This window comes from Carassius auratus, chromosome 13 (genome assembly GCF_003368295.1).
Source record: "Carassius auratus strain Wakin chromosome 13, ASM336829v1, whole genome shotgun sequence".
Taxonomy (NCBI): Eukaryota; Metazoa; Chordata; class Actinopteri; order Cypriniformes; family Cyprinidae; genus Carassius; species Carassius auratus.
Window position 1 is genome coordinate 16,805,261 of NC_039255.1, and position 22,786 is coordinate 16,828,046.

Genomic DNA, 22,786 nt, shown 5'->3' on the forward strand with positions numbered 1-22,786 from the left:
AAGAGATGATGCTGACCCTCAGAGGACCTCAGATGATGCTAACCCTGAATCAACAAACAGAACGAACAATTATTGCTGAATGTGTGACTGAATCATATAATAACTTGATTAATAATATTGATAGTTCATCGTCTAGCTGACTACGTCTTGTATTATTATTATTATTTTCATTTTTTCTAAAATCCTGTCAAATGTGCACAAACTACTAGCTACTACTAAATATTGTAGAAACATAATTTTCTGTAAAGTTGCTTTGTAACAATTTGTTTTGTAAAAAGCGCTATACAAATAAACTTGAATTTAATCCTTTACCATCTTTAGGTTTCAACAGCTCCACTGAATCTCATTCAGTTACTATTACCCTCTTAAAATCCATTTTGTAGTTATTTATCTACCCCCAGGACCAGTAGGTAACTTTTAGAATGAATTAGATGTGCTGCTCTCAGCCTTTCCTGAGGATGTTACTTCCCTTAGTTATGCTTAGAGACTTTAACATCCACCTAGATAAACCTATATCTGCAGACTTCCAGACTCTGGTTGCCTCTTTTGATCTCAACCAAGTGTCAACTACAGCTACTCACAAATCAGGAAACCAACTGGACCTTATTTACACACAGCACTGTTCCACTGATCATGTACTGGTTACACCTCAGATCACTTCCTCTTCACTCTTAACCTCAACATGGTCCCTGATACATCACTTACCCCTCCACATGTCATCTTTCAATGTAACCTGTGCTCACTCTCACCCTCCCGGCTATCTGCTATGGTTTCATCTTCACTTCCTTTCGATAATCTGTTAGCATCTTTTGATGCTAACAGTGCTACTGATACATTCTGCTCCACTCTTACATCTTGTTTAGACACTGTTTGCCCCTTATTTTCCAGGCCAGCCCGTACCACCCCTTCTGCCCCTTGGTTATCTGATGTTTTACGTGAACATCGTTCTAAGCTTAGAGTTGCTGAAAGGGTGTGTGGCGCAATTCCAATAATACTACTGACCTTAATGTGTATCAGTCACTCCTCTCTTCCTTCTCTAATAACGTCTCCACTGCTTAAATGACATACTATCATAACAAAAATAACAATTCATCTAACTCTTGCATGCTTTTTAAAATATTTTCCTCGCTCCTTTGTCCTCACCACCCCCCCCCCCCCAACAGCTCTAATAGCTGACGACTTTGGCATGTTTTTCATTAATAAAATTAAAAACATCAGTGCACAATTTTCCACAACACAATCCGTAAAGCACATCTGTCTTGCTCTTAGTTGTTGAAGCCCTAAGACTGGCAAGAGTGGAATGCAAAATGTTCAATACTTATCTTTCTTGATCTTTTTAAATGGTTAACCACCAGATCCTCCTGTCAACCCAACTGGCAAAGGGCATCTCAGGAACCGCACTTTGAGGTCCTCAAAGTATCTTGGAAAAGTAAGGTGTCAAAGTCCCAACATCTAACTACTGGGGTGCCTCAGGGCTCAGTTCTTGGACCACTTCTCTTCTCTGTCTACATGACTTCATTAGTTTCTGTCATTCAGAAACATGGCTTTTCATACCACTGCTATGCTGATGACAATCATCTCTACCTCTCATTCCATCCTGATGATCCGACGGTAGCTGCTCGCATCTCAGCTTTTCTAACATTTCTTGCTGGATGAAGGACTAGGGGTGCATGATATATATCGGCTGATGATTAATGTGCATCTACTCAGTAAAGCCGGTTATCTAATCAGCGGTAAATACCATCAGGTGCGAAATAACCAGCTTTACTGATTAGATGCGCATTAATCATTGGCCGCTATATATCGTGCACCGCTATGAAGGACCATCACCTTCAACTCAGACTTGCCAAGACAGAACTGCTTGTGGTTCCAGCAAACCCATCATTTCATCAGTTTCACAATCCAGTTTCCAATAGGCGCTCACATAAAATTCAAGGCAATAATGTTTGCCTACAAATCCAACACTGGCTCTGCACCTCCCCTAAATTCATTACTTCAGAATTATATGCCCTCTATAAGGAAGCATGCCAGAAAGCTAACGTCGCGAGGTCGCCTCAATGAGCGTTATTTTTCTGACCATAGCCCTCCAGCCCAGGTGAGCCTTCCATTCTTGCCTGACTTACATGCAGAAGTCGAAAAGGAATGAACGTTTTCCTCTCGCATCCATCGGTTTAAGCATACAAGTTATGCTAATATCGAGGGCATGCACGAAAATGGCTATGAGAGGATGCGCCCTGTAGAAGAGACGCTGGCTAGCTATCTCTCTGTGGGGGAAACATCCTCTCTTAAATCTCCCTCTTTGCCATCTAAGCCCTTCCAGGATACATCCCACTTAAATGGTAAATCATACGCAGCAGCAGGTCAGGCTGTGGCTTCATTGCATACGATGGCAGTGCTTCCGAGCTGTGCCGCACCACAGACCTCTCTCTCCGGGCTACCAAGCAGGCCGCCTCCACCATGGGTAGGTCTATGGCGGCCATGGTGGTAGCGGAGAGACATCTGTGGGTGAACCTGGCAGACATCGGGAGGGAAGAAAGGGGGTTTCTTCTCGATGCTCTGGTCTCGCCTTCTGAGCTTTTCGGTACCTCCGTCGATATGGTGGTCGAAAAGTTCAGGGAGGCAAGGGCGTGCTCAGCTGCCTTTAAATCCTTCATTCCACAAAGGTCCAGGTCCGAGCCCAAACAACAAAGGGGTCCTGGCCCATCTCGATCTGAGGATCTATTTAGCAGTGCTCCACTTTTCCAAAAGAAAAAGGGTAGCCTATGAGCGTGCTACTATGAGCTCGGAGTCCTCCTCTCATATGAGACTGAATTCATGTTTTTTTTAACCAGAGCGCTCCAGTACTACATACTGTTTTTGAGATGTACTGTGAGAGCAGACATCCTGTTGAGGCAGGGGCTGAGGCTAGGGGAATGGCGCATTCGCACCAAGGTGATGAAGCAGAGTTGGAGAGGTTGGTCAGACTTGGGTGGATCGGTTTTGCAACTTGAGAGAGCATCACACTATCCCCTCTGGCTTCCTCTGACTCATCCAGCTCCACTGGGGCTGGATGCCATGGTAAAGGCGTGGCTGAGGCTTCATCTGTACATTTCTTCCTCCAATTGCTCTTCTCCCGGGCCATTCCATCTACGAACTGCTCTATCAGAGTGCCACGAGAGCCCCTCCTTAGAACAGTATTTGTAAATCCATGCTATGGTAAGTGTGCACGTGAAGTCTTTGCACACTTTCTGAAATCCACACTGTGGTAAGTTCGCAAGCTAGTATTCTGCGTTCTTTCTAATATCCTATATGGTGAGGGCTTCACGCAGATGCTTCGTGCCCTTTCTTGAGTCAGTTAAAGCCCCATTCATCTTGGGTGCCACTCCACCCAGGTATCCTCTGATACCTATCTAGAACAGGGCATTGCTACTAGAAAACTGTTGGGACAGCCTTTCGGCAAGTTTTTTGCGAAAGCTAGTGGTAGCCCTTGTGTGACAGGCAAGACTTGGTAGAAGACATGCTAGGTTCTTAGCTGTATCCCTGTAAAGGAATGGGTATTCTGTTCCCCAAAGTGTCCCCTAAGAGGACGCAGTTCAAAGTTCCCTTGACAGGGAATGTCTCAGGTTACGAATGTAACCATGGTTCCCTGAAAGGGAATGAGACACTGCGTCCTCTAGCTCCCTGCCATGCTTCAGGATGCAAGCTTCACGAAGAAGATAAGTGACGGTCCTACGGGTGCGTATTAATAGTCGTGCCGGTAGTGACTTCAGAGGCTGTCGCTGGCCAACACGTTGGCGTTTTTCAAAGTATGCTTCAGACACGGGTCACGACGAGGTGTTCCCCAAAGTGTCCCCTAAGAGGACGCAGTGTCTCGTTCCCTCTCAGGGAACCATGGTTACATTCGTAACCTGAGACGTTTACATTTATGTGTGAGTGTTTAATAGGTGTATATGCACGGATCAAGTTTAATTGTATATGCGAGTATGTGCAGGTGTGTTTGTATGCAGCGAGTTTATATGTATGCGCGAGTGTGTAGGTGTATATGCATGGATCAAGCTTATACATATACGCGAGTGGTAACAAGGCATGATGGATCCATGTTCTCATTCTGTTTATGCCAAATTCTGACTCATTTGACCATCTGAATGTCTCAACAGAAATTGAGACTCATCAGACCAGGCAACATTTTTCCAGTCTTCAAATGTCCAATTTTGGAGAGCTTGTGCAAATTGTAGCCTCTTTTTCCTATTTGTAGTGGAGATGAGTGGTACCCGGTGGGGTCTTCTGCTGTTGTAGCCCATCCGCCCCAAGGTTGTGCATTTCGTGGCTTCACAAATGCTTCGCTGCATACCTCGGTTGTAACGAGTGGTTATTTAGCTCAAAGTTGCTCTTCTATCAGCTTGAATCAGTCGGCCCATTCTCCTATGACCTCTTGCATCAACAACGCATTTTCGCCCACAGGACTGCCGCATACTGGATGTTTTTCCCTTTTCACACCATTCTTTGTTAACCCTAGAAATGGTTGTGCGTGAAAATCTTAGTAACTGATCAGATTGTGAAATAAAAAATTCCCATTCTTACATTCAGTTTGGAGTTTTTTCTTGACCAGGACCACACCCCTAAATGCATTGAAGCAACTGCTATGTGATTGGTTGATTAGATAATTGCATTAATGAGAAATTGAACAGGTGTTCCTTATAATACTTTAGGTGAGTGTATATATATATATATATATATATATATATATATATATATATATATTTAAAAGTGTATAATAAATGAAAAGAAAATAGAATACAAAAAGATTATAAAGGTAGTTCGATTTTAAGAATAGAATTAGAATAGTGAGTGCTAAAGTTAGCGGGTCAAATAAAGATGGAAGAGATGGGTTTTAAGCTGATTCTTGAAGATGGCTAAGCACTCAGCTGCTTGGATTGAGTGGGGCAGATCATTCCACCAAGAGGGAACATTTAATTTAAAAGTCCGTAAAAGTGACTTTGTGCTTCTTTGGGATGGCACAATTAAGCAACGATCACTTGCAGAATGCAAGCTTCTAGAAGGCACATAAGTCTGAAGTATTACATTTAGGTAAATGGGTGCAGAGCCAGTTGTGGTTTTGTAGGCAAACATCAATGCCTTGAATTTTATGCGAGCAGCTATTGGTAGCCAGTTTAAATTGATAAACAGAGGTGTGACGTGTATTATTTTCGGCTCATTAAAAATTAATCTTGCTGCCGTGTTCTGGATTAATTATAAAGGTTTGATAGAACTGACTGGAAGACCTGCCAAGATGCCAAGAGAGCACTGCAATAGTCCAGCCTGGACAGAACAAGAGCTTGAACAAGGAGTTGTGCAGCATGTTCCGAAAGAAAGTGAAGGTGACGTGACATTCAGCCAAGTATGGTGACCCATACTCAGAATTCGTGCTCTGCATTTAACCAATCCGAAGTGCACACACACAGAGCAGTGAACACACACACACTGTGAATACACACCCAGAGCAGTGGGCAGCCATTTATGCTGCGGCACCCGGGGAGCAGTTGGGGGTTCGATGCCCTGCTCAAGGGCACCTAAGTCATGGTATTGAAGGTGGAGAGAGAACTGTACATGCACTCCCCCCAACCACAATTCCTGCCGGCCCAAGATTCGAACTCACAACCCTTCGATTGGGAGTCCGACTCTCTAACCATTAGGCCACAACTTCCCGGGCCTGATCTTCTTGATGTTGAATAAAGCAAATCTGCAGAACCTGACAGTTTTAGCAATGTGGTCTGAGAAAGTCAGCTGATCATCAATCAGAACTCCAAGGCTTCTGGCGGTTTTTGAAGGAGTTATGGTTGATGTGCCTAACTTGATGGTGAAATTGTGATGAAACGATGGGTTTGCTGGAACCACAAGCAGTTCTGTCTTGGCAAGGTTGAGTTGGAGGTGACGGTCCTTCATGTCTGTTAAACAAGCTGAGATGCGAGTAGCTACCGTCGGATCATCAGAATGGAATGAGAGGTAGAGCTGAGTGTCATCAGCATAGCAGTGGTATGAAAAGCCCTGTTTTTGAATGACAGAACCTAATGATGCCATGTAGACAGTAAAGAGAAGTGGTCCAAGAACTGAGTCACCCCAGTAGTTAGATGTTGTGACTTGGACACCTCACCTGTTCAAGATACTTTGAAGGACCTATTTGATAGGTAAGACTCAAATCACTGAAGTGAGGTTCCTGAGATGCCCTTTGCCAGTAGGGTTGATAGGAGGATCTGGTGGTTAACCATGTAAAACAAAGCAACAGACAGATCTAGCAGGATAAGTACTGAAGATTTGGATTCTACTTTTGCCAGTCTTAGGGCTTCAACTCTCAGTTGAATGTCCACTTCTGAAGCCAGATTGGTTGCTGTCAAGGAGGTTGTTCTGTGTGAGAAATGCAGAGACTTGGTTGAACACAGCTCATTCAAGTGTTTTTGCAATGAAAGGAAGAAGAGAAACTGATCTGTAGTTCTGTAAAAGAGATGGGTTGAGGGTGGGTTTCGTAAGTAGTGGAGGTATACGATCCTGTCTAAATGATGAGTTAAGCTCTAAACGCTGATATTCATGTGTATGAATTTATTCATGTGTATGAATTTATCTCTGGTTTAATATCTTCTAGATGTTTCATTCTTGTTATCAAAATTATCTGCTCTTTATTCCTCAAACAATGATGTACAATATAAGATTGAGAAATACATCATACTATTTGTACTATATTTGGGATAAAACTGCACCAATCCTCCAGACTGACCATAAACACGCTAATGGAACATAAAGGGAGACAAAGAAAACTTCTCCCGCTCAAAAATTCATGCCTGGTTTCATGACAGAAATATTTCTCTTTTGAGCTAATTTGCTACAGGAGAAACAAGAGGGCAAGGTTGCCCTCACTGAAGAAGGCGATCCACGAGTGGAGAAGGGTGATGAGACTTATGCTCTCAATGAGAGAATTCTGTTCTGGTAAGCGCAGTCTCACACTCACCATCCCTGCATGAGCCACAATCTCACTTGCAACAATGTTGCTGGGAAATTTGTTCAGAAATTTGCTTTTATAGATGCCGGACAGCTGCAGGGGAAGGCCTCTAGCAATGTTCTGCTGCTGAGGCTTCTTCTCACAGCAGCAAGCAGCAGGCTTAGCTTCTTGTTTCAGAGTTCCGCGAGAAGATGACCTTTGTCACTGAAGGAGAAAAATTCTGACAAATGCCACTCAGTATTGACTTATTTAGCAGTCGGCTCCACCCTGGGTTGAAGCGCCATTGGTTCTGGCAGCTACACTAAGGTGTACAAATCAGGTTTCCGTATCAGAATAAACACGAGTATCCCCATAAACATCAGCGATGCAACAGGAGAGAACACTCGAAAGGGAATAGATTTAACAAAAAACCAGTTTAATTTTAATAAACTAAATAAATTAGTTTATGTTCTGCAGTATTTACACATTTGTATTTGCAAATACAAATATGATTTAGATGAGGAAAAACAACAGGAAAAAATGTTTTTTTTTTTTTTTTGCTACAACACCTGGGGAGCAGTTGGGTTTTTTTTTTTCTTGCTCAAGTGTCTCACCTCAGTCATGGTATTAAAGGTGGAAGAAAGCACTGTTCATTCACTCTCCCACCTACAATCTCTGCCAGTACAAAGAGTCAAACTCGTGACCTTTGGGTTACAAGTCTGACTCAATAATCATTAGGCCATGACTACTCACTTTCATAACAAAAAGTCTAGTGATTGTTTCTAAGTGATACTTACTCAGCTCTTCTGGATTCTTTAATCACAGGCAACAGCATCTGAAGAATGTGATCAGCTTTGTTTTCTGCTCCAACATATTCTTTTAGCTTAAACTCATCCAGCTTCTCCTCTGATGTCAATAATACAAAAACTACAGCTGACCACTGAGATGAAGAGAGTTTGGCTTCCTTTATTGTTCCAAATGTCAGATACTGTTGTATTTCCTCCACCAGTGAACGATCACCCAGTTCATTCAGACAGTGGAACAGATTGATGGATTTCTCTGGAGAGTCAATGGTCCTGATCTTCATCTTGATGTACTCAATTGTTTTCTCATTCCTGTCAGAGCTGCTTCTTGGCTGTTTCATTAGTCCTTGTAGGAGAATCTGATTATTCTTCACTGACAGACCCAGAAGAAACCGCAGGAAAAGATCCAGATGTCCATTTGCACTCTGTAAAGCCTCATCCACAGCTTTCTGATGAACATCAGAAGTAGTATACGTGAAAAACAATGACAATTCAGAGGACACACTAGAGAAAAACTGTGAGCGGTTGATTTCATAGAAGAGGTGCACATATAAAGCTGCTAGATGTTCCTGAATGCTCAGATGAACAAAGCTGAAGACTTTTCCTTGATACAAGCCAAACTCCTCTCTGAAGATCTGAGTGCACAATCCTGAGTACACTGATGCTTCTGTCACATCAATGCCACACTCTCTCAGGTCTTCCTCATAGAAGATCACATTGCCTTTCATAAGCTGCTGAAAAGCCAGTCTCCCCAGTTTGAGGATCATGTCTTCATCTTTCACCTTCTTCTCATAGTCCTTCTCACGTTTGATGTTGGTCTGAAGGAGCAGGAAGTGTGTGTACATCTGAGTGAGAGTCTTGGGAATCTCTCCACTCTCTGCTCGACTCAACATCTTCTCCAGAACAGCGGCTGAGATCCAGCAGAACACTGGGATGTGGCACATGATGAAGAGGCTCCTTGATGACTTCAGGTGTGAGAATATTTTTTTTGCCAAACTCTTTTTTCTGATTCTCTTCCTGAAGTATTCCTCCTTCTGTGGATCATTGAAGCCTCGTACCTCTGTCACTCGATGGACACACTCAGAGGGGACGAGATCAGCTGCTGCTGGTCTGGAGGTGATCCAGATGAGAGCAGAGGGAAGCAGATTCCCCACAATGAGGTTCGTCAGCAGCACATCCACTGATGTCTCTTTGGTCAAACCACCCACAGTCTTACTGCTGTGAAAGTTTAAAGGAAAACGACACTCATCCAGACCATCAAAGATAAACAACACTTTATATTTGTCACAAGATATTTTCATTTCTTTTGTTTCAGGAAAAAAGTAATGAAGAAGATCTGAAAGACTGAGTGTTTTGTCCTTCATCAGATTGATCTCTCTGAAAGGAAGAGGAAATATGAGCTGGACGTCCTGATTCTCTTTCCCTTCAGCCCAGTCCAGGATGAACTTCTGCACAGAGACTGTTTTTCCAATGCCAGCGACTCCCTTTGTCAGCACAGTTCTGATGGGTTTGTCTTGTCCAGGTAAAGGTCTAAAGATGTCTCTACATTTGATCGGTGTGTCCTCTGTCGCTGCTCTCCTGGATTGTGTCTCAATCTGTCTCACCTCGTGTTCATTACTGATCTCTCCACTCTCGCTCTCTGTGATGTAGAGCTCTGTGTAGATCTCATTCAGGAGTGTTGGGTTTCCTTGCTTTGCTATTCCTTCATAAAGACACTGAAACCTCTTCTTCAGATTTAACCTGAATGTTTTGAGGACTTCATGGCTGGAAAATTAAAATATCACATTATTACAGGAGTCTAAGTGGTACATTTATAAAAACAGTACAAGTCTAATGAAGGAAAACCTTTGAATTATTTATAAACTATATGATGAATCTTTGCATTCTAAAAATCTGGAATATTACCTGTCATCAGGACCCATGCTTTCATTAAAGTCTAGTTGTTGATTCATAGACTCATCATATTTCATTTTTTTACAGATGGGTTCTATTTCATCTGATCTGGATTGCAGGATTCGCCTTAAACAGCATGAAATAAATAAACAGTTAGATATTTCAATATTTTGACTTGGTAGTTTACTTGCTGTTAATACATTAGAAATATAAAATTGATTGTTTCAAGAGGTGAAAAAAATTATGTGCCCAGTTTCTATGTACCTTTGCTATAAACCATTGATACAGTAAGGTTGATGAAATAAATAACTTGATGAAATCTGTTTATAATGACTCAATAAATAATAGGTAATAAATTAATAAACCACAATGTACATAATGTTACACTATTAGTATATACTAAAATGAAAAGTAACACCTGAGATTCGGCCGTGTGTCTTCACCCTTGAATACAAGTGGATGATCCATAGACCAGTCACTCTTCATGGAACCACAGCTGGGTTCTGCTGAATCGGAGCTCTTCTGCTGGAGTGAACTGTAATACAGTAAACAAGATTTTGGTGACATCAACCGAAAAGTTGTTTCAAAAGCAAATCAACTTTTTACATTTTGATGTCATGCAGAAAAAAAAATATATGTTTATATTTACAAATGTTTATAAGTGAGATTTTTCGGAGCCCACTGACAGATATTAGTTATTTTTTTTATAATAGATGCACTTTATTTTGACCAGTTTCACAGCAAATAAACTCTGAAAATGAACGTGGATGTGCGCAGCTTCTCAGTTAATAACGGCTCTGTGTAGTACCAGCTGCTCTGTGAAATCACGCACCTGATGGAATTAACCGCTGATTAGTGTTTAGAGAACCGGCTTTACTGACGAGATGCGCATAACGATCGGCCGATCGTGATCGGAGCACCCGTAATTTAAACATTCTTGGAAACATTTGGGATAATTTAAGTACACAAGTCAGCAGTGGTTTTTGGATATTTTAATAAACAAATCTTACATATTGTGCCTTTAAATATACTTTAATTTAACTTTATAAAATGTATTAATAAAAGCAATACTCAAATTACACAGTGTAACATGTTTAGTACATTCTAAAATTAAAAAAGTAACACCTGAGATTCGGCCGTGTGTCTTCACCCTTGAATACAAGTGGATGATCCATAGACCAGTCACTCTTCATGGACACACAGCTGGGCTCTGGTGAATCTGAGCTCTCCAGCTGCATTGAACTGTAATACAGCAAACATGGGCTTGGTGACATCAACTGGAATGTTGTTTCAAAAGTAAATCAACTTTTTACATTTTGATGTTTATACTTATTAAATGTTTATGAGTGAGATTTTTCAGAGCCCACTGACAGATATTTGTTCATTTTTAATCATACATTCACTTTATTTTGATCAGTTTCACAAAAAACAAGACTTCATATCTTATGCATTTTACTTCTGAAGTAAATGTGTCTTAATTTAAAGGGGTCATATGATGCAATTTCATGTTCAAAAAATCAATGCATTTCAGAAAGGCGGGGCATAGAGGAGCAACAATAATATACAGTATGTGGAAGATAAAGTTTTTTAACATATTGCATTACACCAAATACGCAAAATAATTATTTTTTAGTAACATCATATGACCCCTTTAATGAATCATTAGACATCTGCACTGGAAAATGACTAAAATACTGATGATGAATGTTACTTTTTTGCAGTGTTATTAGAAGGTACACTAAAAATTATTTTTCATATTCTAATGGTTGTGAGCAGAGCTATAAAAACTTTAACCTATTTTTTAGAAAATGAATTAAAAAGTTATGGAGATTGGTTACAAGTTGTGCTTTGCAACTTTAAAGTGTTGCTGATACAACAGATTGTGTTTTTTACATTTCCTTTATTTGGTCTTAAAAACGATTCAGCTGCATGTCTCCACACTTTAATTTGGGAGGAGGATCCATAGAGCAGTCACTCTTCATGGACACACAGCTGGGTTCTGCTGAATCTGATCTATCCCGTTGCATTGAACTGTAATACAGCAAACATGGGCTTGGTGACATCAACAGAAAAGTTGTTTCAAAAGCAAATCAACTTTTTACATTTTGATGTTGAGTCTTTTTTTATTTCATGTTGTCTTAAGAGTACCTGTATCCTGAAGAAGAATTCCCATCTTCATTTTTTTGTACATCCATTTTGTCCTTATGGAGCTGCACTGGTGCATCTGATTAGCCTCTTTACTGACTATGATTGCAAATGACAAAAACAATCGTTCAGAAACACAGTAATTAATTACAAGGCATGGGGAAAATCTATTAAGTAAAACACATTTTTATTAGTCAAGTGGATTCCACTTACGATTGTAACTGCATGTAAAAAGTATTAGTTTCTACCATTTTCTGTTTTTTGCCTCATTTAATTTTTTTTTTTTACTAAGGGCAGAGGACTCGCTCCTCCCCCACCACTAGGACTTACTTGGTATGATCCATTTCACAGGTGGTTTGCACACGACGTCATTGCTGTGGCGCGAAATGCCGTTTGAACTAGGCAGGAAGTGGTTTTCCTAGGAACAGTCTGAGCTCTTTGGCTTTGAAATTCGAAAACAGAAACTCATCATGCCTATATTTTGCGTTGTTTATGGAAGCTCAAATCGTTCGATCGCGGTTAATGTGTAGACTATTTGTATTGTAACATGTAGTATGAAAACATATATTTTTTAAGCCACAGATTAATGTCAGTAAATAAATCCATAGATACCTATTCCTAAACAGTCTAATGGTAGATTTTTGTTAGTGGTCTGGTGTCAAGAGACAAATGTTTCATGTGCATTAGGTAACGTTACGTCCGTCTCGAGATGTTTCAAAAGGAGTACCGTTAGGCATAATATCGATCCTGGCAGGTGGGGACATGACCCACCTGTAAATAACACCTATCTAACCAAATATAAACACCATGGTATTTTATGTATTAAATAAAGACATGTAATACTCACTTGCTATGCAACGAGACGCAGTTACTTTTAGGGAAAAATGGCTCCTACAAAACTTTTTCTTGGTAACATAGGCTACAAAATGACTCCCAACGAAGCTGTGATCAATTCAAAATTACAGTGGATTAAACCATTGCACTCTCAGAGGGGCGCTTAGTATTAAATCAAAGTAAGGTTTCGCATTGATGAAAAATAATATGATAATGAAAAATATATATATATTAATAATAATATAGGGCTGCAACAACTAACTCAAAAAGTAACTGAAAAGAAATTAATGGAAGCAAAATCAATAGTTTTTTTTCCTTAAAATGTCACTTTGTTCAGATGGACAAATGTTTACATATTATTGCCAATATGTACGGAAGTTCTAAGCGGCTATGTATTATCATTTTTTCCTTCTCGTTTTCTCGTTATGACTTAATTTTCTCGTTATAACGACATAATGAAAGTTTTTTTTCTCGTTATAACGGCTTAATTTTCTCGAAGAAGTTACCAAACTGCACCAGCAGGTGGCACTGTAGAACTGAGTATAACTGATGGGGTGTTGTACACCGTTCACTTTACTGTACGCGGACCTTCCTCGTGATCGCTATAATTTGTGCAGTCTTGTTCATTACTGACATTTAATTAATTCATAAATGTTAAATGCTTGAATCAATATGATTATTTTGTGTATTAAGTTCTTGCTAGATGCATGAGTTTCACCTGTGTCACAAACTGCTTATCAAAACCAAGGTTGACGTCATTGTATTCTGTTTAAATTAAAATTAAATTTAATTGTACCAATATCTTTATTTGTGCTTCTTTGAGGCACATGATTAGGTTTAATAAGCGGAGATGTTCTGTTTATCTACAGTAGTAGGAAGGGATTGAACGATGAAGGCTATTTGTGATGTGCTTCTTTTCCTTATTATTAATCTTTATTGTTAATCAAATTGATGAGAAGTGTGATGTATATGTTAATTGCATAGGATAATTTAATTCATAAATAATAATTGTTCTATAATCTTTTTTTCTACACACACACATACACTGCACATGAACGCCCTTTTCAAACAGAAGCTTGTAACGCACATGATATCTGTCACAGAAAATGACAAATTATATACAATTTTATTTCAAATAAAGGGAAAATTAAAAGTGAGTTTAATCCAAGCAGCTCTAAAAGATCTTAGAATAGTTCTGCATCCTTCTGTAGCCGCTCCGCCTGTGTTTGAAGTGTTGTTTTGAAATGTTAATTACAAAAACAAAACGTTTGGTGTACTGTCTCTGGAAAAATCAACAGTAATTGATCCGCCTTTATTTATGTATTGTAGACGTTATTACCTAGGCAAAGCAAAATTTGCTGAAATATCGGCTACGCTAAGAGCACCTGCATGGTTGTCCATCAGATGCGTGTCAAAGTTGAGTTTGTTACTATAACAGTACAAAACCGTAGAAATTATCATGTCTGATAACGAGAAAACAAGAAGGAAAAATAATAATGCATGGCTTATTTAACTTCAGTAAATATGTATAAATTTTAATTTTATTCATTTAAGATTTTGACATTTAATGTAGGCCTACATCTAATTATGTTGGGCTGAATATGTAATTTGTAATTGTAATTTCATATATTACTAATTGTCATTTAAACTATTTTTGTTATTTCATATTTTAAATAGATACAATCATTGACACACAAGGAGGGGAAGCACAAACATTCACTGCCAAATAAACTGGCTGTTCACAGAGTGCTGTATCCAAGCATGTTAACAGAAAGTTGATTGGAAGGAAAAGGTGTGGAAGAAATAGATACACAACCAACCGAGAGAACAGCAGCCTTATGAGGATTGTCAAGCAAAATCGATTCAAGAATTTGAGTGAACTTCACAAGGAATGGACTGAGGCTGGGGTCAAGGCATCAAGAGCCATCACACACAGACGTGTCGAGGAGTTTGCTGAACCACAGACAACATCAGAGGCATCTTACCTGGACTAAGAGAAGAAGAACTGGATTTTTGCCATTGGTCCAATTTCCAAAAGTACTCTTTTCGGATGAGAGCAAGTTTTGTATTTCATTTGGAAACTAAGGTCCTAGAGTCTGGAGGAAGGGTGGAGAAGCTCATAGCCCATGTTGCTTGAAGTCCAGAGTTAAGTTTCCACAGTCTGTGATGATTTGGGTGCAATGTTTTCTGCTGGTGTGGGTCCATTGTGTTTTTTGAAAGTCACTGCACCTGTTTACCAAAAAATCTTGGAGCACTTCATGCTTCCTTCTGCTGACCAAATTTTTGAAGATGCTGATTTCATTTTCCAGAAGGATTTAGCACCTGCCCACACTGCCAAAAGTTGGTTAAATGACCATGGTGTTGGTGTGCTTGACTGGTCAGCAAACTCACCAGACCTGAACCCCAGAGAGAATCTATGGGCTATTGTCAAGAGGAAGATGAGAAACAAGAGACCAAACAATGCAGATGAGCTGAAGGCCACTGTCAAAGAAACCTCCATGCCACTCCGAATTGAGGCAGTAAATAAAGCAAAAGGAGCCCCCTACCAAGTACAGTAAATGAACATAATATCCAGAAGGCCAACAATTCATTAAAAGTGTTTTTTATTCGTCTTGAATTGGTTGGTTTTTGTTAAATGTGAGCCATCATCACAATTAAAAGAACCAAAGACTTCACCCTGTGTGCACTGAATTTATTTAATACACGTGTTTCATGATTTGAGTTGAACTACTGAAATAAATGAACTTTTCCACAACATTTTAAATTGAGATGTACCTGTAAATCAACATGTTATCTTATAAGTCAAATGGTCGAATTTCCCACCCTTGCAGGGTATAATTTAGACATTTGATTTCTATAACAAGAATATGTTACAAAGATTTGATTGATAGAAAGTTTTAAGGAAATATTTTCAAACTCATACATATACCAAACATGAGTATAAACCTATAAACTATTCAATAGTTATTCAAAAAGACATAATGAGTGATTATTGATATGAGAGTGAAATGTGTGGGTTACATACATGATTACATACACCCCAAATATTACAGGCTCTTTCTGGAGATGGAATCATCAATAAATGTATTAATAAATACGGTATTAATAATATTTAAAATATGAAATGATAATACTAATCGTGGGGAATTTTATCATTATTTATCATCAAACCGGTAATCGTTCCATCCATAGCTTGAAATTCAATCCAAAAAGGTCAATTTTGTTTTCATCAGATCATAGCATCTTTTGCCAGAAGGTATCAGACTCTTCTAAATTTGTTTTTTGCATAGTGCAAACAAACTCTGTAAGAACAATCACAAATACACCACAAAGCCTGTTATTTATAACACACACACATATATACATATATATATGTCTGTAGCATCTCTCTAGCAGCTCTTATTCACCATCAGCTGATCTGGAGAAAACTGGAGTGATGTCTAAATACCAAGAGACCTAGAATAAAACACAGACAGTCACATTTAAGAACTGCTGTCACATCACATCTGCAGATATACTTCAGAAACATTAACTCATTACAAACTGCCGAACACCATTAAAAAAGTAACATGTAAAATCTTAGTTTAAAAATAAAATGGCCTACTAATATTCTCAGTCTAATCAATAAAAGCAGAAATAAATTAAAGTGAATTTCTTTATTTACATAAGAAGTCTGTTTATAAGTTTGGTTTTGCTCTAAACAAATGTTATATTTTCAGCATATCTAGAAAGTACAGTTTTGTACTTTATAAACATTTATTTAACATGTATGACTCACAGCAGATTATTCAGTATTTCCAGTATACACTGTAGAGTAGAGACTCTGGCTCCTCGATCTAGTTTATTAAAAGTCAGATCTAGATGTCTCAAGTGTAAGGGGTTTGATCTTAGAGCTGAAGCCAGAACAGCACTACCTTCACTTGTGACACCACAACTCATCAACCTGCAACAGACAAACACACAGTTTAACTGCAATGAACAAACTCACTGTTTAGCAATATCTTCATTACAGAAAATAACATTGGTGTCTCATGTCATCCAAATCATTATACCCCAGTTTCTCTAATTTGCAATGAGGATTTTTCAGTCCAGTAGAGAGAGCAGTCGCTCCAGAGTCTCCTAAATTATTCTGAGACAGATCCAGCTCTCTCAGGTGTTCAGGGTTTGATCTCAGAGCTGAAGTCAGAGCACCACAACCTTCATCTGTGATTCCACACCGACACAACCTACAGAGAACAGTGACAATTTTCACGCTCATACCTTTTGTAAAAACAAATGTCATAAAGATATTATGAAAGAATCTTTGATAATTAAATTTTTTACAATCAAGTTGATTTCTAGTAAATTTACTAACACTATTATTGTGTTTCTTTGGCACTTTTATGGAGATTATTTTTTACGAAAACAAATCAGATTTTGAAATGTTTACTTTTTGTTATACTGTATGAAGATCAATAATAAACTTTGAAAATGCATCATAAAGTACTAAATTTCAAAACTATGACATAAAGCATCTCAAAATGTATTGTGTGACAATAATTTACCTATATTTCACATCCACTATAATACAAATGTTTTGTTTTTTTAAAACTTGGAAAGAGTCCCTTATGCAAAACTATAAAAATACAGTAAAAACAGTAATATTGTGAAATGTTATTACAATTTAAAGGAAGTGTTTTTTATGTGACTACATTTTAAAATGTAATGTATTCCTGTGATCAAAGTTGTATTTTCAGCATCATTACTCCAGTCTTCAGTGTCACATGATCTTCAGAAATCATTCTAATATGATGATCTGCTGTTCAAGAAACATTTCTGATTATTATCAATGTTGGCCACAGTTGTGCTGCTACACATTTTTGTGGAAACAGTGAATATTTCTTTTCAAATAAACAGCATTTATTTGAAACAGAAATCCGTTTTGAAATTATAAATATCTTAACTGTAACTTCTGATGAAATTAATACATCTTTGCTGAGTAGAAGAACAAAAATACCTTGTTGATTTGTCTTTTTATTGACATGAACAGAAAATGAATTTAAGCTCTTGATTATGATCTTACCTCAGTCTCTCCAGTTTACAGAGAGGTTCTTTCAGTGCATCAGAAAGGTGCTTGAGTCCCAAATCTCCTATCTTATTTTCAGTGAAATCCAGCTCTCTCAGCTGTTCAGGGTTCAATCTCAGAGCTGAAGCCAGAGCAGCACAACCTTCAGCCGTGATGCCACAATGGTACAGACTGCCAGAAGAAAAATAACAATCTTTCTGTAGTTTTTACTGATGTTATGTCTTTTTAATTATAATGAATGATAATATGAATATGTCTGTAAATATAATGGGATTATTTATGTGCTAGTGTAATAGTTATTTCTTGTTTGCAACATGTTTGTGTGTAATAAAACAGGTGCTGATATAGCAAATCACATCAAGTATATAACATTACAAATTATTATTATTAGTAAAAATATGAAACTAACTACAGATCAATGTCAAATGATGTTATAATTGGACGTTGTTTGGACGTTGCCATTATGACGTCTAGAAAACGTGGGATTTTGGTTGCCATACCTGATGACAAAATATCAGTGTTTGATGTCAATCTAACGTTGGCTTGAGATGTTGGCTCAACGTTGGATTTTGGTTAGTTAATGCCACAACCTAAAACTAACTACAGATTAACATCAAATTATGTTTTAATTTGACGTTGCTTGAACGTTGCCATTATGACGTCTAGATAATGTTGGATTATGGTTGCCATACCTGATGACTAAACATCAGTTTTTGATGTCAATGTGACGTTGGCTTGAGACGTTGGCTCGACGGTGGATTTTGGTTAGTTAATGCCACAACCTAAAACTAACTACAGATCAACGTCAAATGATGTTTTAATTTGACGTTGCTTGAACGTTGCCATTATGACGTCTAGATAATGTTGGATTATGGTTGCCATACCTGATGACTAAACATCAGTTTTTGATGTCAATGTGACGTTGGCTTGAGACGTTGGCTCGACGGTGGATTTTGGTTCGTTAATGCCACAACCTAAAACTAACTACAGATCAACGTCAAATGATGTTTTAATTTGACGTTGTTTGGACGTTGCCATTATGACGTCTAGAAAATGTGGGATTTTGGTTGCCATACCTGACGACTAAATATCAGTATTTGATGTCAATCTAACGTTGGCTTGAGACGTTGGCTCGACGTTGTGTTTTGGTTAGTTAATGCCACAACCTAAAACTAACTACAGATCAACATCAAGTTATGTTATAATTTGTTGTTGTTTGGACGTTGCCGTTATGATGTCTAGAAAACGTTGGATTTTGGTTGCCATACCTGACGACTTAATATCAGTATTTGATGTCAATCTGACGTTGGCTTGAGACGTTGGCTCAACGTTGGATTTTGGTTAGTTATTGCCACATCCTAAAACGAACTACAGATTAACATCAAATTATGTTATAATTTGAGGTTGTTTGTACGTTGCCATTATGACGTCTAGAAAATCGTTGGATTTAGGTTTCCATACCTGACGACTTAATATCAGTATTTGATGTCAGTGTGACATTGGCTTGAGACGTTGGCTCGACGTTGGATTTTGGTTAGTTAATGTCACAACATAAAACTAACTACAGATCAACATCAAATGATGAAGTTCTGACTATAACAAACGCTTTAGTGTTTTTTTTTATTTTTTACAAATAATAAAATAAGTAATAAATACAATTTCATAGTTTTTGTATGTGAAAGCCATATCTCACAGAGGCATGAACACATTGAAGAAACGATCTTACTTAAGTTTCTGCAGTTTACAGTGAGAATCCTTAAGTCCTTCAGATAGATGTTTGATTCCCAAATTGTGTAGTTTATTCTCAGACAGATCCAATTCTCTCAGGTGTGAGGGGTTTGATCTCAGAGCTGAAGCCAGAGCAGCACAACCTTCTCCTGTGATATTACAGTCATCCAAACTGTAGAGAAATTGAAAACTTAAATAAATAATGTACCAGTTAAAAAGAAGATAGCACTTAAACATGTATCTTGCTGTGATTAAAACATTTTATTTTACAGAACAACAGTAATATTAACAGTAAAAAAAACAATACAATATTAGAGGTTATAGATTATGCCACTATGCGCTTCTCAAACAGGATCATTACTAACAGAAATTCATAGATCACTCCAGCTCTGTCTGTAAAATGTTGTAATTGTGTAGTGATCATCTGTGCCACTTACTGTGCATATCTGGATTCTTTAATCACAGGAAGCAACTTCTGAAGAATTTTATTTGAAGTATTTTTATTTCCAATAAATTTATTTAGCTCAAACACATCCAGTACTTGCTCTGACGTCAACAATACAAACAGTAAAGCTGACCACTGAGATGAAGAGAGTTTGACTTCAGCTATTGTTCCAGATCTCAGATATTGTTGTATTTCCTCAACTAGTAAAATATCACCCAGTTCATTCAGACAGTGGAACAGATTGATGGATTTCTCTGGAGAGCATGTGATCTTTATCTTCTCCTTAATGTACTCAATTGTTTCCTCATTGCTGTCAGAGCTGCTTATTGTCTGTTTTATTAATTCTTGTAGAATACTCTGATTATTCTTCAGTGACAGACCCAGAAGAAACCGCAGGAAAATATCCAGATGTCCATTTTTACTCTGTAGAGCCTCATCCACAGCTCTCTGATGCAGAGCAGATAATGAAACATGTTCTGATGAACTGAGCTGAAACCTGTCCTTAACATTAGACTGCAAACTCTGTTTGTTGATTTGGTCAAACACATTTATATTGTGGTTATTAGAGGAGAGGTGCACATATAGAGCCGCTAGATGTTCCTGAATGCTCAGATGAACGAAACAGAAGACTTTTCCCTGATACAAGCCAGACTCCTCTCTGAAGATCTGAGTGCACAATCCTGAGTACACTGATGCTTCGGTCTCATCAATGCCACACTCTCTCAGATCTTCCTCATAGAAGATCACACTGCCTTTCACAAGCTGCTGAAAAGCCAGTTTCCCCAGTTTGAGGATCATGTCTTCATCGGTCACGTTCTTCTCATAGTCCTTCTCATGTTTGATGTTGGTCTGAAGGATCAGGAAGTGTGTATACATCTGAGTGAGAGTCTTGGGAATCTCTCCACTCTCTGCTCGACTCAACATCTTCTCCAGAACAGCGGCTGAGATCCAGCAGAACACTGGGATGTGGCACATGATGAAGAGACTCCTTGATGACTTCAGGTGTGAGATGATCCTCTCGGCCAGACTCTGATCACTGACTCTCTTCCTGAAGTATTCCTCTTTCTGAGGATCACTGAAGCCTCGTACCTCTGTCACTCGATGGACACACTCAGACGGGACGAGATCAGCTGCTGCTGGTCTGGAGGTGATCCAGATGAGAGCAGAGGGAAGCAGATTCCCCACAATGAGGTTCGTCAGGAGCACGTCCACTGAGACTGATTCACTTACATCACACAACCTTACATCACTCTGAAAATCCAGAGACATACGACACTCGTCCAGACCATCAAAGATGAACAACACTTTATATTCATCACTGGATATTTCCATTTCTTTTATTTCAGGGAAAAAGACCTGAACGAGATCTGAAAGACTGAGTGTTTTGTCCTTCATCAGATTGATCTCTCTGAAAGGAAGAGGAAATATGAGCTGGACGTCCTGATTCTCTTTCCCTTCAGCCCAGTCCAGGATGAACTTCTGCACTGAGACTGTTTTTCCAATGCCAGCGACTCCCTTTGTCAGCACAGTTCTGATGGGTTTGTCTTGTCCAGGTAAAGCTCTAAAGATGTCCCTACATTTGATCGGTGTGTCCTCTGCTGTTGCTCTCCTGGATTGTGTCTCAATCTGTCTCACCTCGTGTTCATTACTGATCTCTCCACTCTCACTCTCTGTGATGTACAGCTCTGTGTAGATCTCATTCAGGAGTGTTGGGTTTCTCTGCGTCGCTGTTCCCTCATACAGATACTCAAACTTCTTCTTCAGATTTGATCTAAATGTGTTGAGGACTTCATGTCTGTAAAATTAAAATAATACATTATTATATGAATAAAAACAGTATAAGTCTCATGAAGCGAATCCTTACAATAATTGATCATGTCATTGATTATGAACTACATTATGAATCTTGGCAGCATCAAAACCTTGTATTTTACCTGTCAGCAGGACACAAGCTTTCATTAAAGTCCTGTGGTTGATTCACAGACTCATCATATTTGATTTTCTTACAGGGTGGTTCTGTTACAGATACTTTGACTATGAAATGTTATACTTACTGAATAATTCTATAAACAGTTCAGTTGCTGTGAGCAATTGTATTAGAAATATATGAAATGGATAGTTTCGAATGGTGATAGAATGCTGTACTTCTATTGGCCCAACCGCTTATACAGTGAGGATAATGAACTAGATTACTTGATGGATTTTTTTATAAAAAATGTTATTATTAATAAATGTAACTAATTATTATTGAGTTCTAGTGGGGAGATTATATTGCTGTTGCTGTCATTTTATAAAATCAGGCAACATGAGAGGTCAATACCGTGAGTGATCATGTACATATTGACTTCTATCTCCACCCTTCATTGCTGGTGGAGGATCTATAGACCAGTCACTCTTCATGGACACACAGCTGGGCTCTGGTGAATCTGATTTCATCTGCTGGGCTAAACTGTAACAGAACAGAGGTTACAATTAATTCTTATATCGGCAGATATTTTACATTTTTCAAATATCGGCATCGGCCAATACTTTTTTCTTCTTGCCTGATGAGTTTGAGACGGGACTTTTATTTTGACGGCGCTGAGAGCGGTACCACAAGTGCGCACAGTCCTCACATTCTCTCTCTTGCTTACTATCGTGGTTAACAGTTCTTTCTAAAACGGATAGAAGTCTAGCTAATAATTAGATAGAACGGTTAATGGAATTAATGTATACAGAAAGTATTATAACGATTGCTTTTATATAAGGCCTATTAATAACAAAAGGGCAAACATTATAATACTTTGTCGTTTGCCTTCAGCATTAAGCAAATACACATTTATATAATTTAAACAAATCTTTGAATGACTAATGAACATTTAATTTCACAAACCTTGCAAACTTAGTCAAATCCAGCTGTGAGATCTTGTGAAGTGTGTATGTGT

General features: G+C 38.5%; 1 protein-coding gene and 2 long non-coding RNA genes across 3 annotated transcripts in view; all 3 read right to left on the reverse strand.

Moving 5' to 3' along the window:
• Window positions 1-21,879, reverse strand: part of LOC113113271 (NACHT, LRR and PYD domains-containing protein 12-like) — a 48,313-nt gene extending 26,434 nt beyond the window's left edge. Inside the window, exons 1-3 of the mRNA XM_026279413.1 lie at window positions 21,797-21,879; window positions 21,081-21,657; window positions 7,747-8,939 (exon numbers count right to left, since the gene is read on the reverse strand). Of these exons, the coding sequence (XP_026135198.1) occupies window positions 7,747-8,939; window positions 21,081-21,257 (1,370 nt within the window). The 5' untranslated portion in view covers window positions 21,258-21,657; window positions 21,797-21,879. The remainder of the gene's footprint in view (window positions 1-7,746; window positions 8,940-21,080; window positions 21,658-21,796) is intronic.
• LOC113112881 (uncharacterized) lies at window positions 9,540-10,181 on the reverse strand. The gene is made up of 3 exons (XR_003293505.1): window positions 10,064-10,181; window positions 9,658-9,771; window positions 9,540-9,550 (listed from the first exon to the last, which is right to left on the reverse strand). It is a non-coding gene; the product is annotated as an uncharacterized LOC113112881 (long non-coding RNA).
• LOC113112883 (uncharacterized) lies at window positions 11,567-14,882 on the reverse strand. Its single transcript, XR_003293507.1, has 3 exons — window positions 14,610-14,882; window positions 11,794-11,889; window positions 11,567-11,676 (listed from the first exon to the last, which is right to left on the reverse strand). It is a non-coding gene; the product is annotated as an uncharacterized LOC113112883 (long non-coding RNA).
• Window positions 21,880-22,786: the final 907 nt, after the last annotated feature.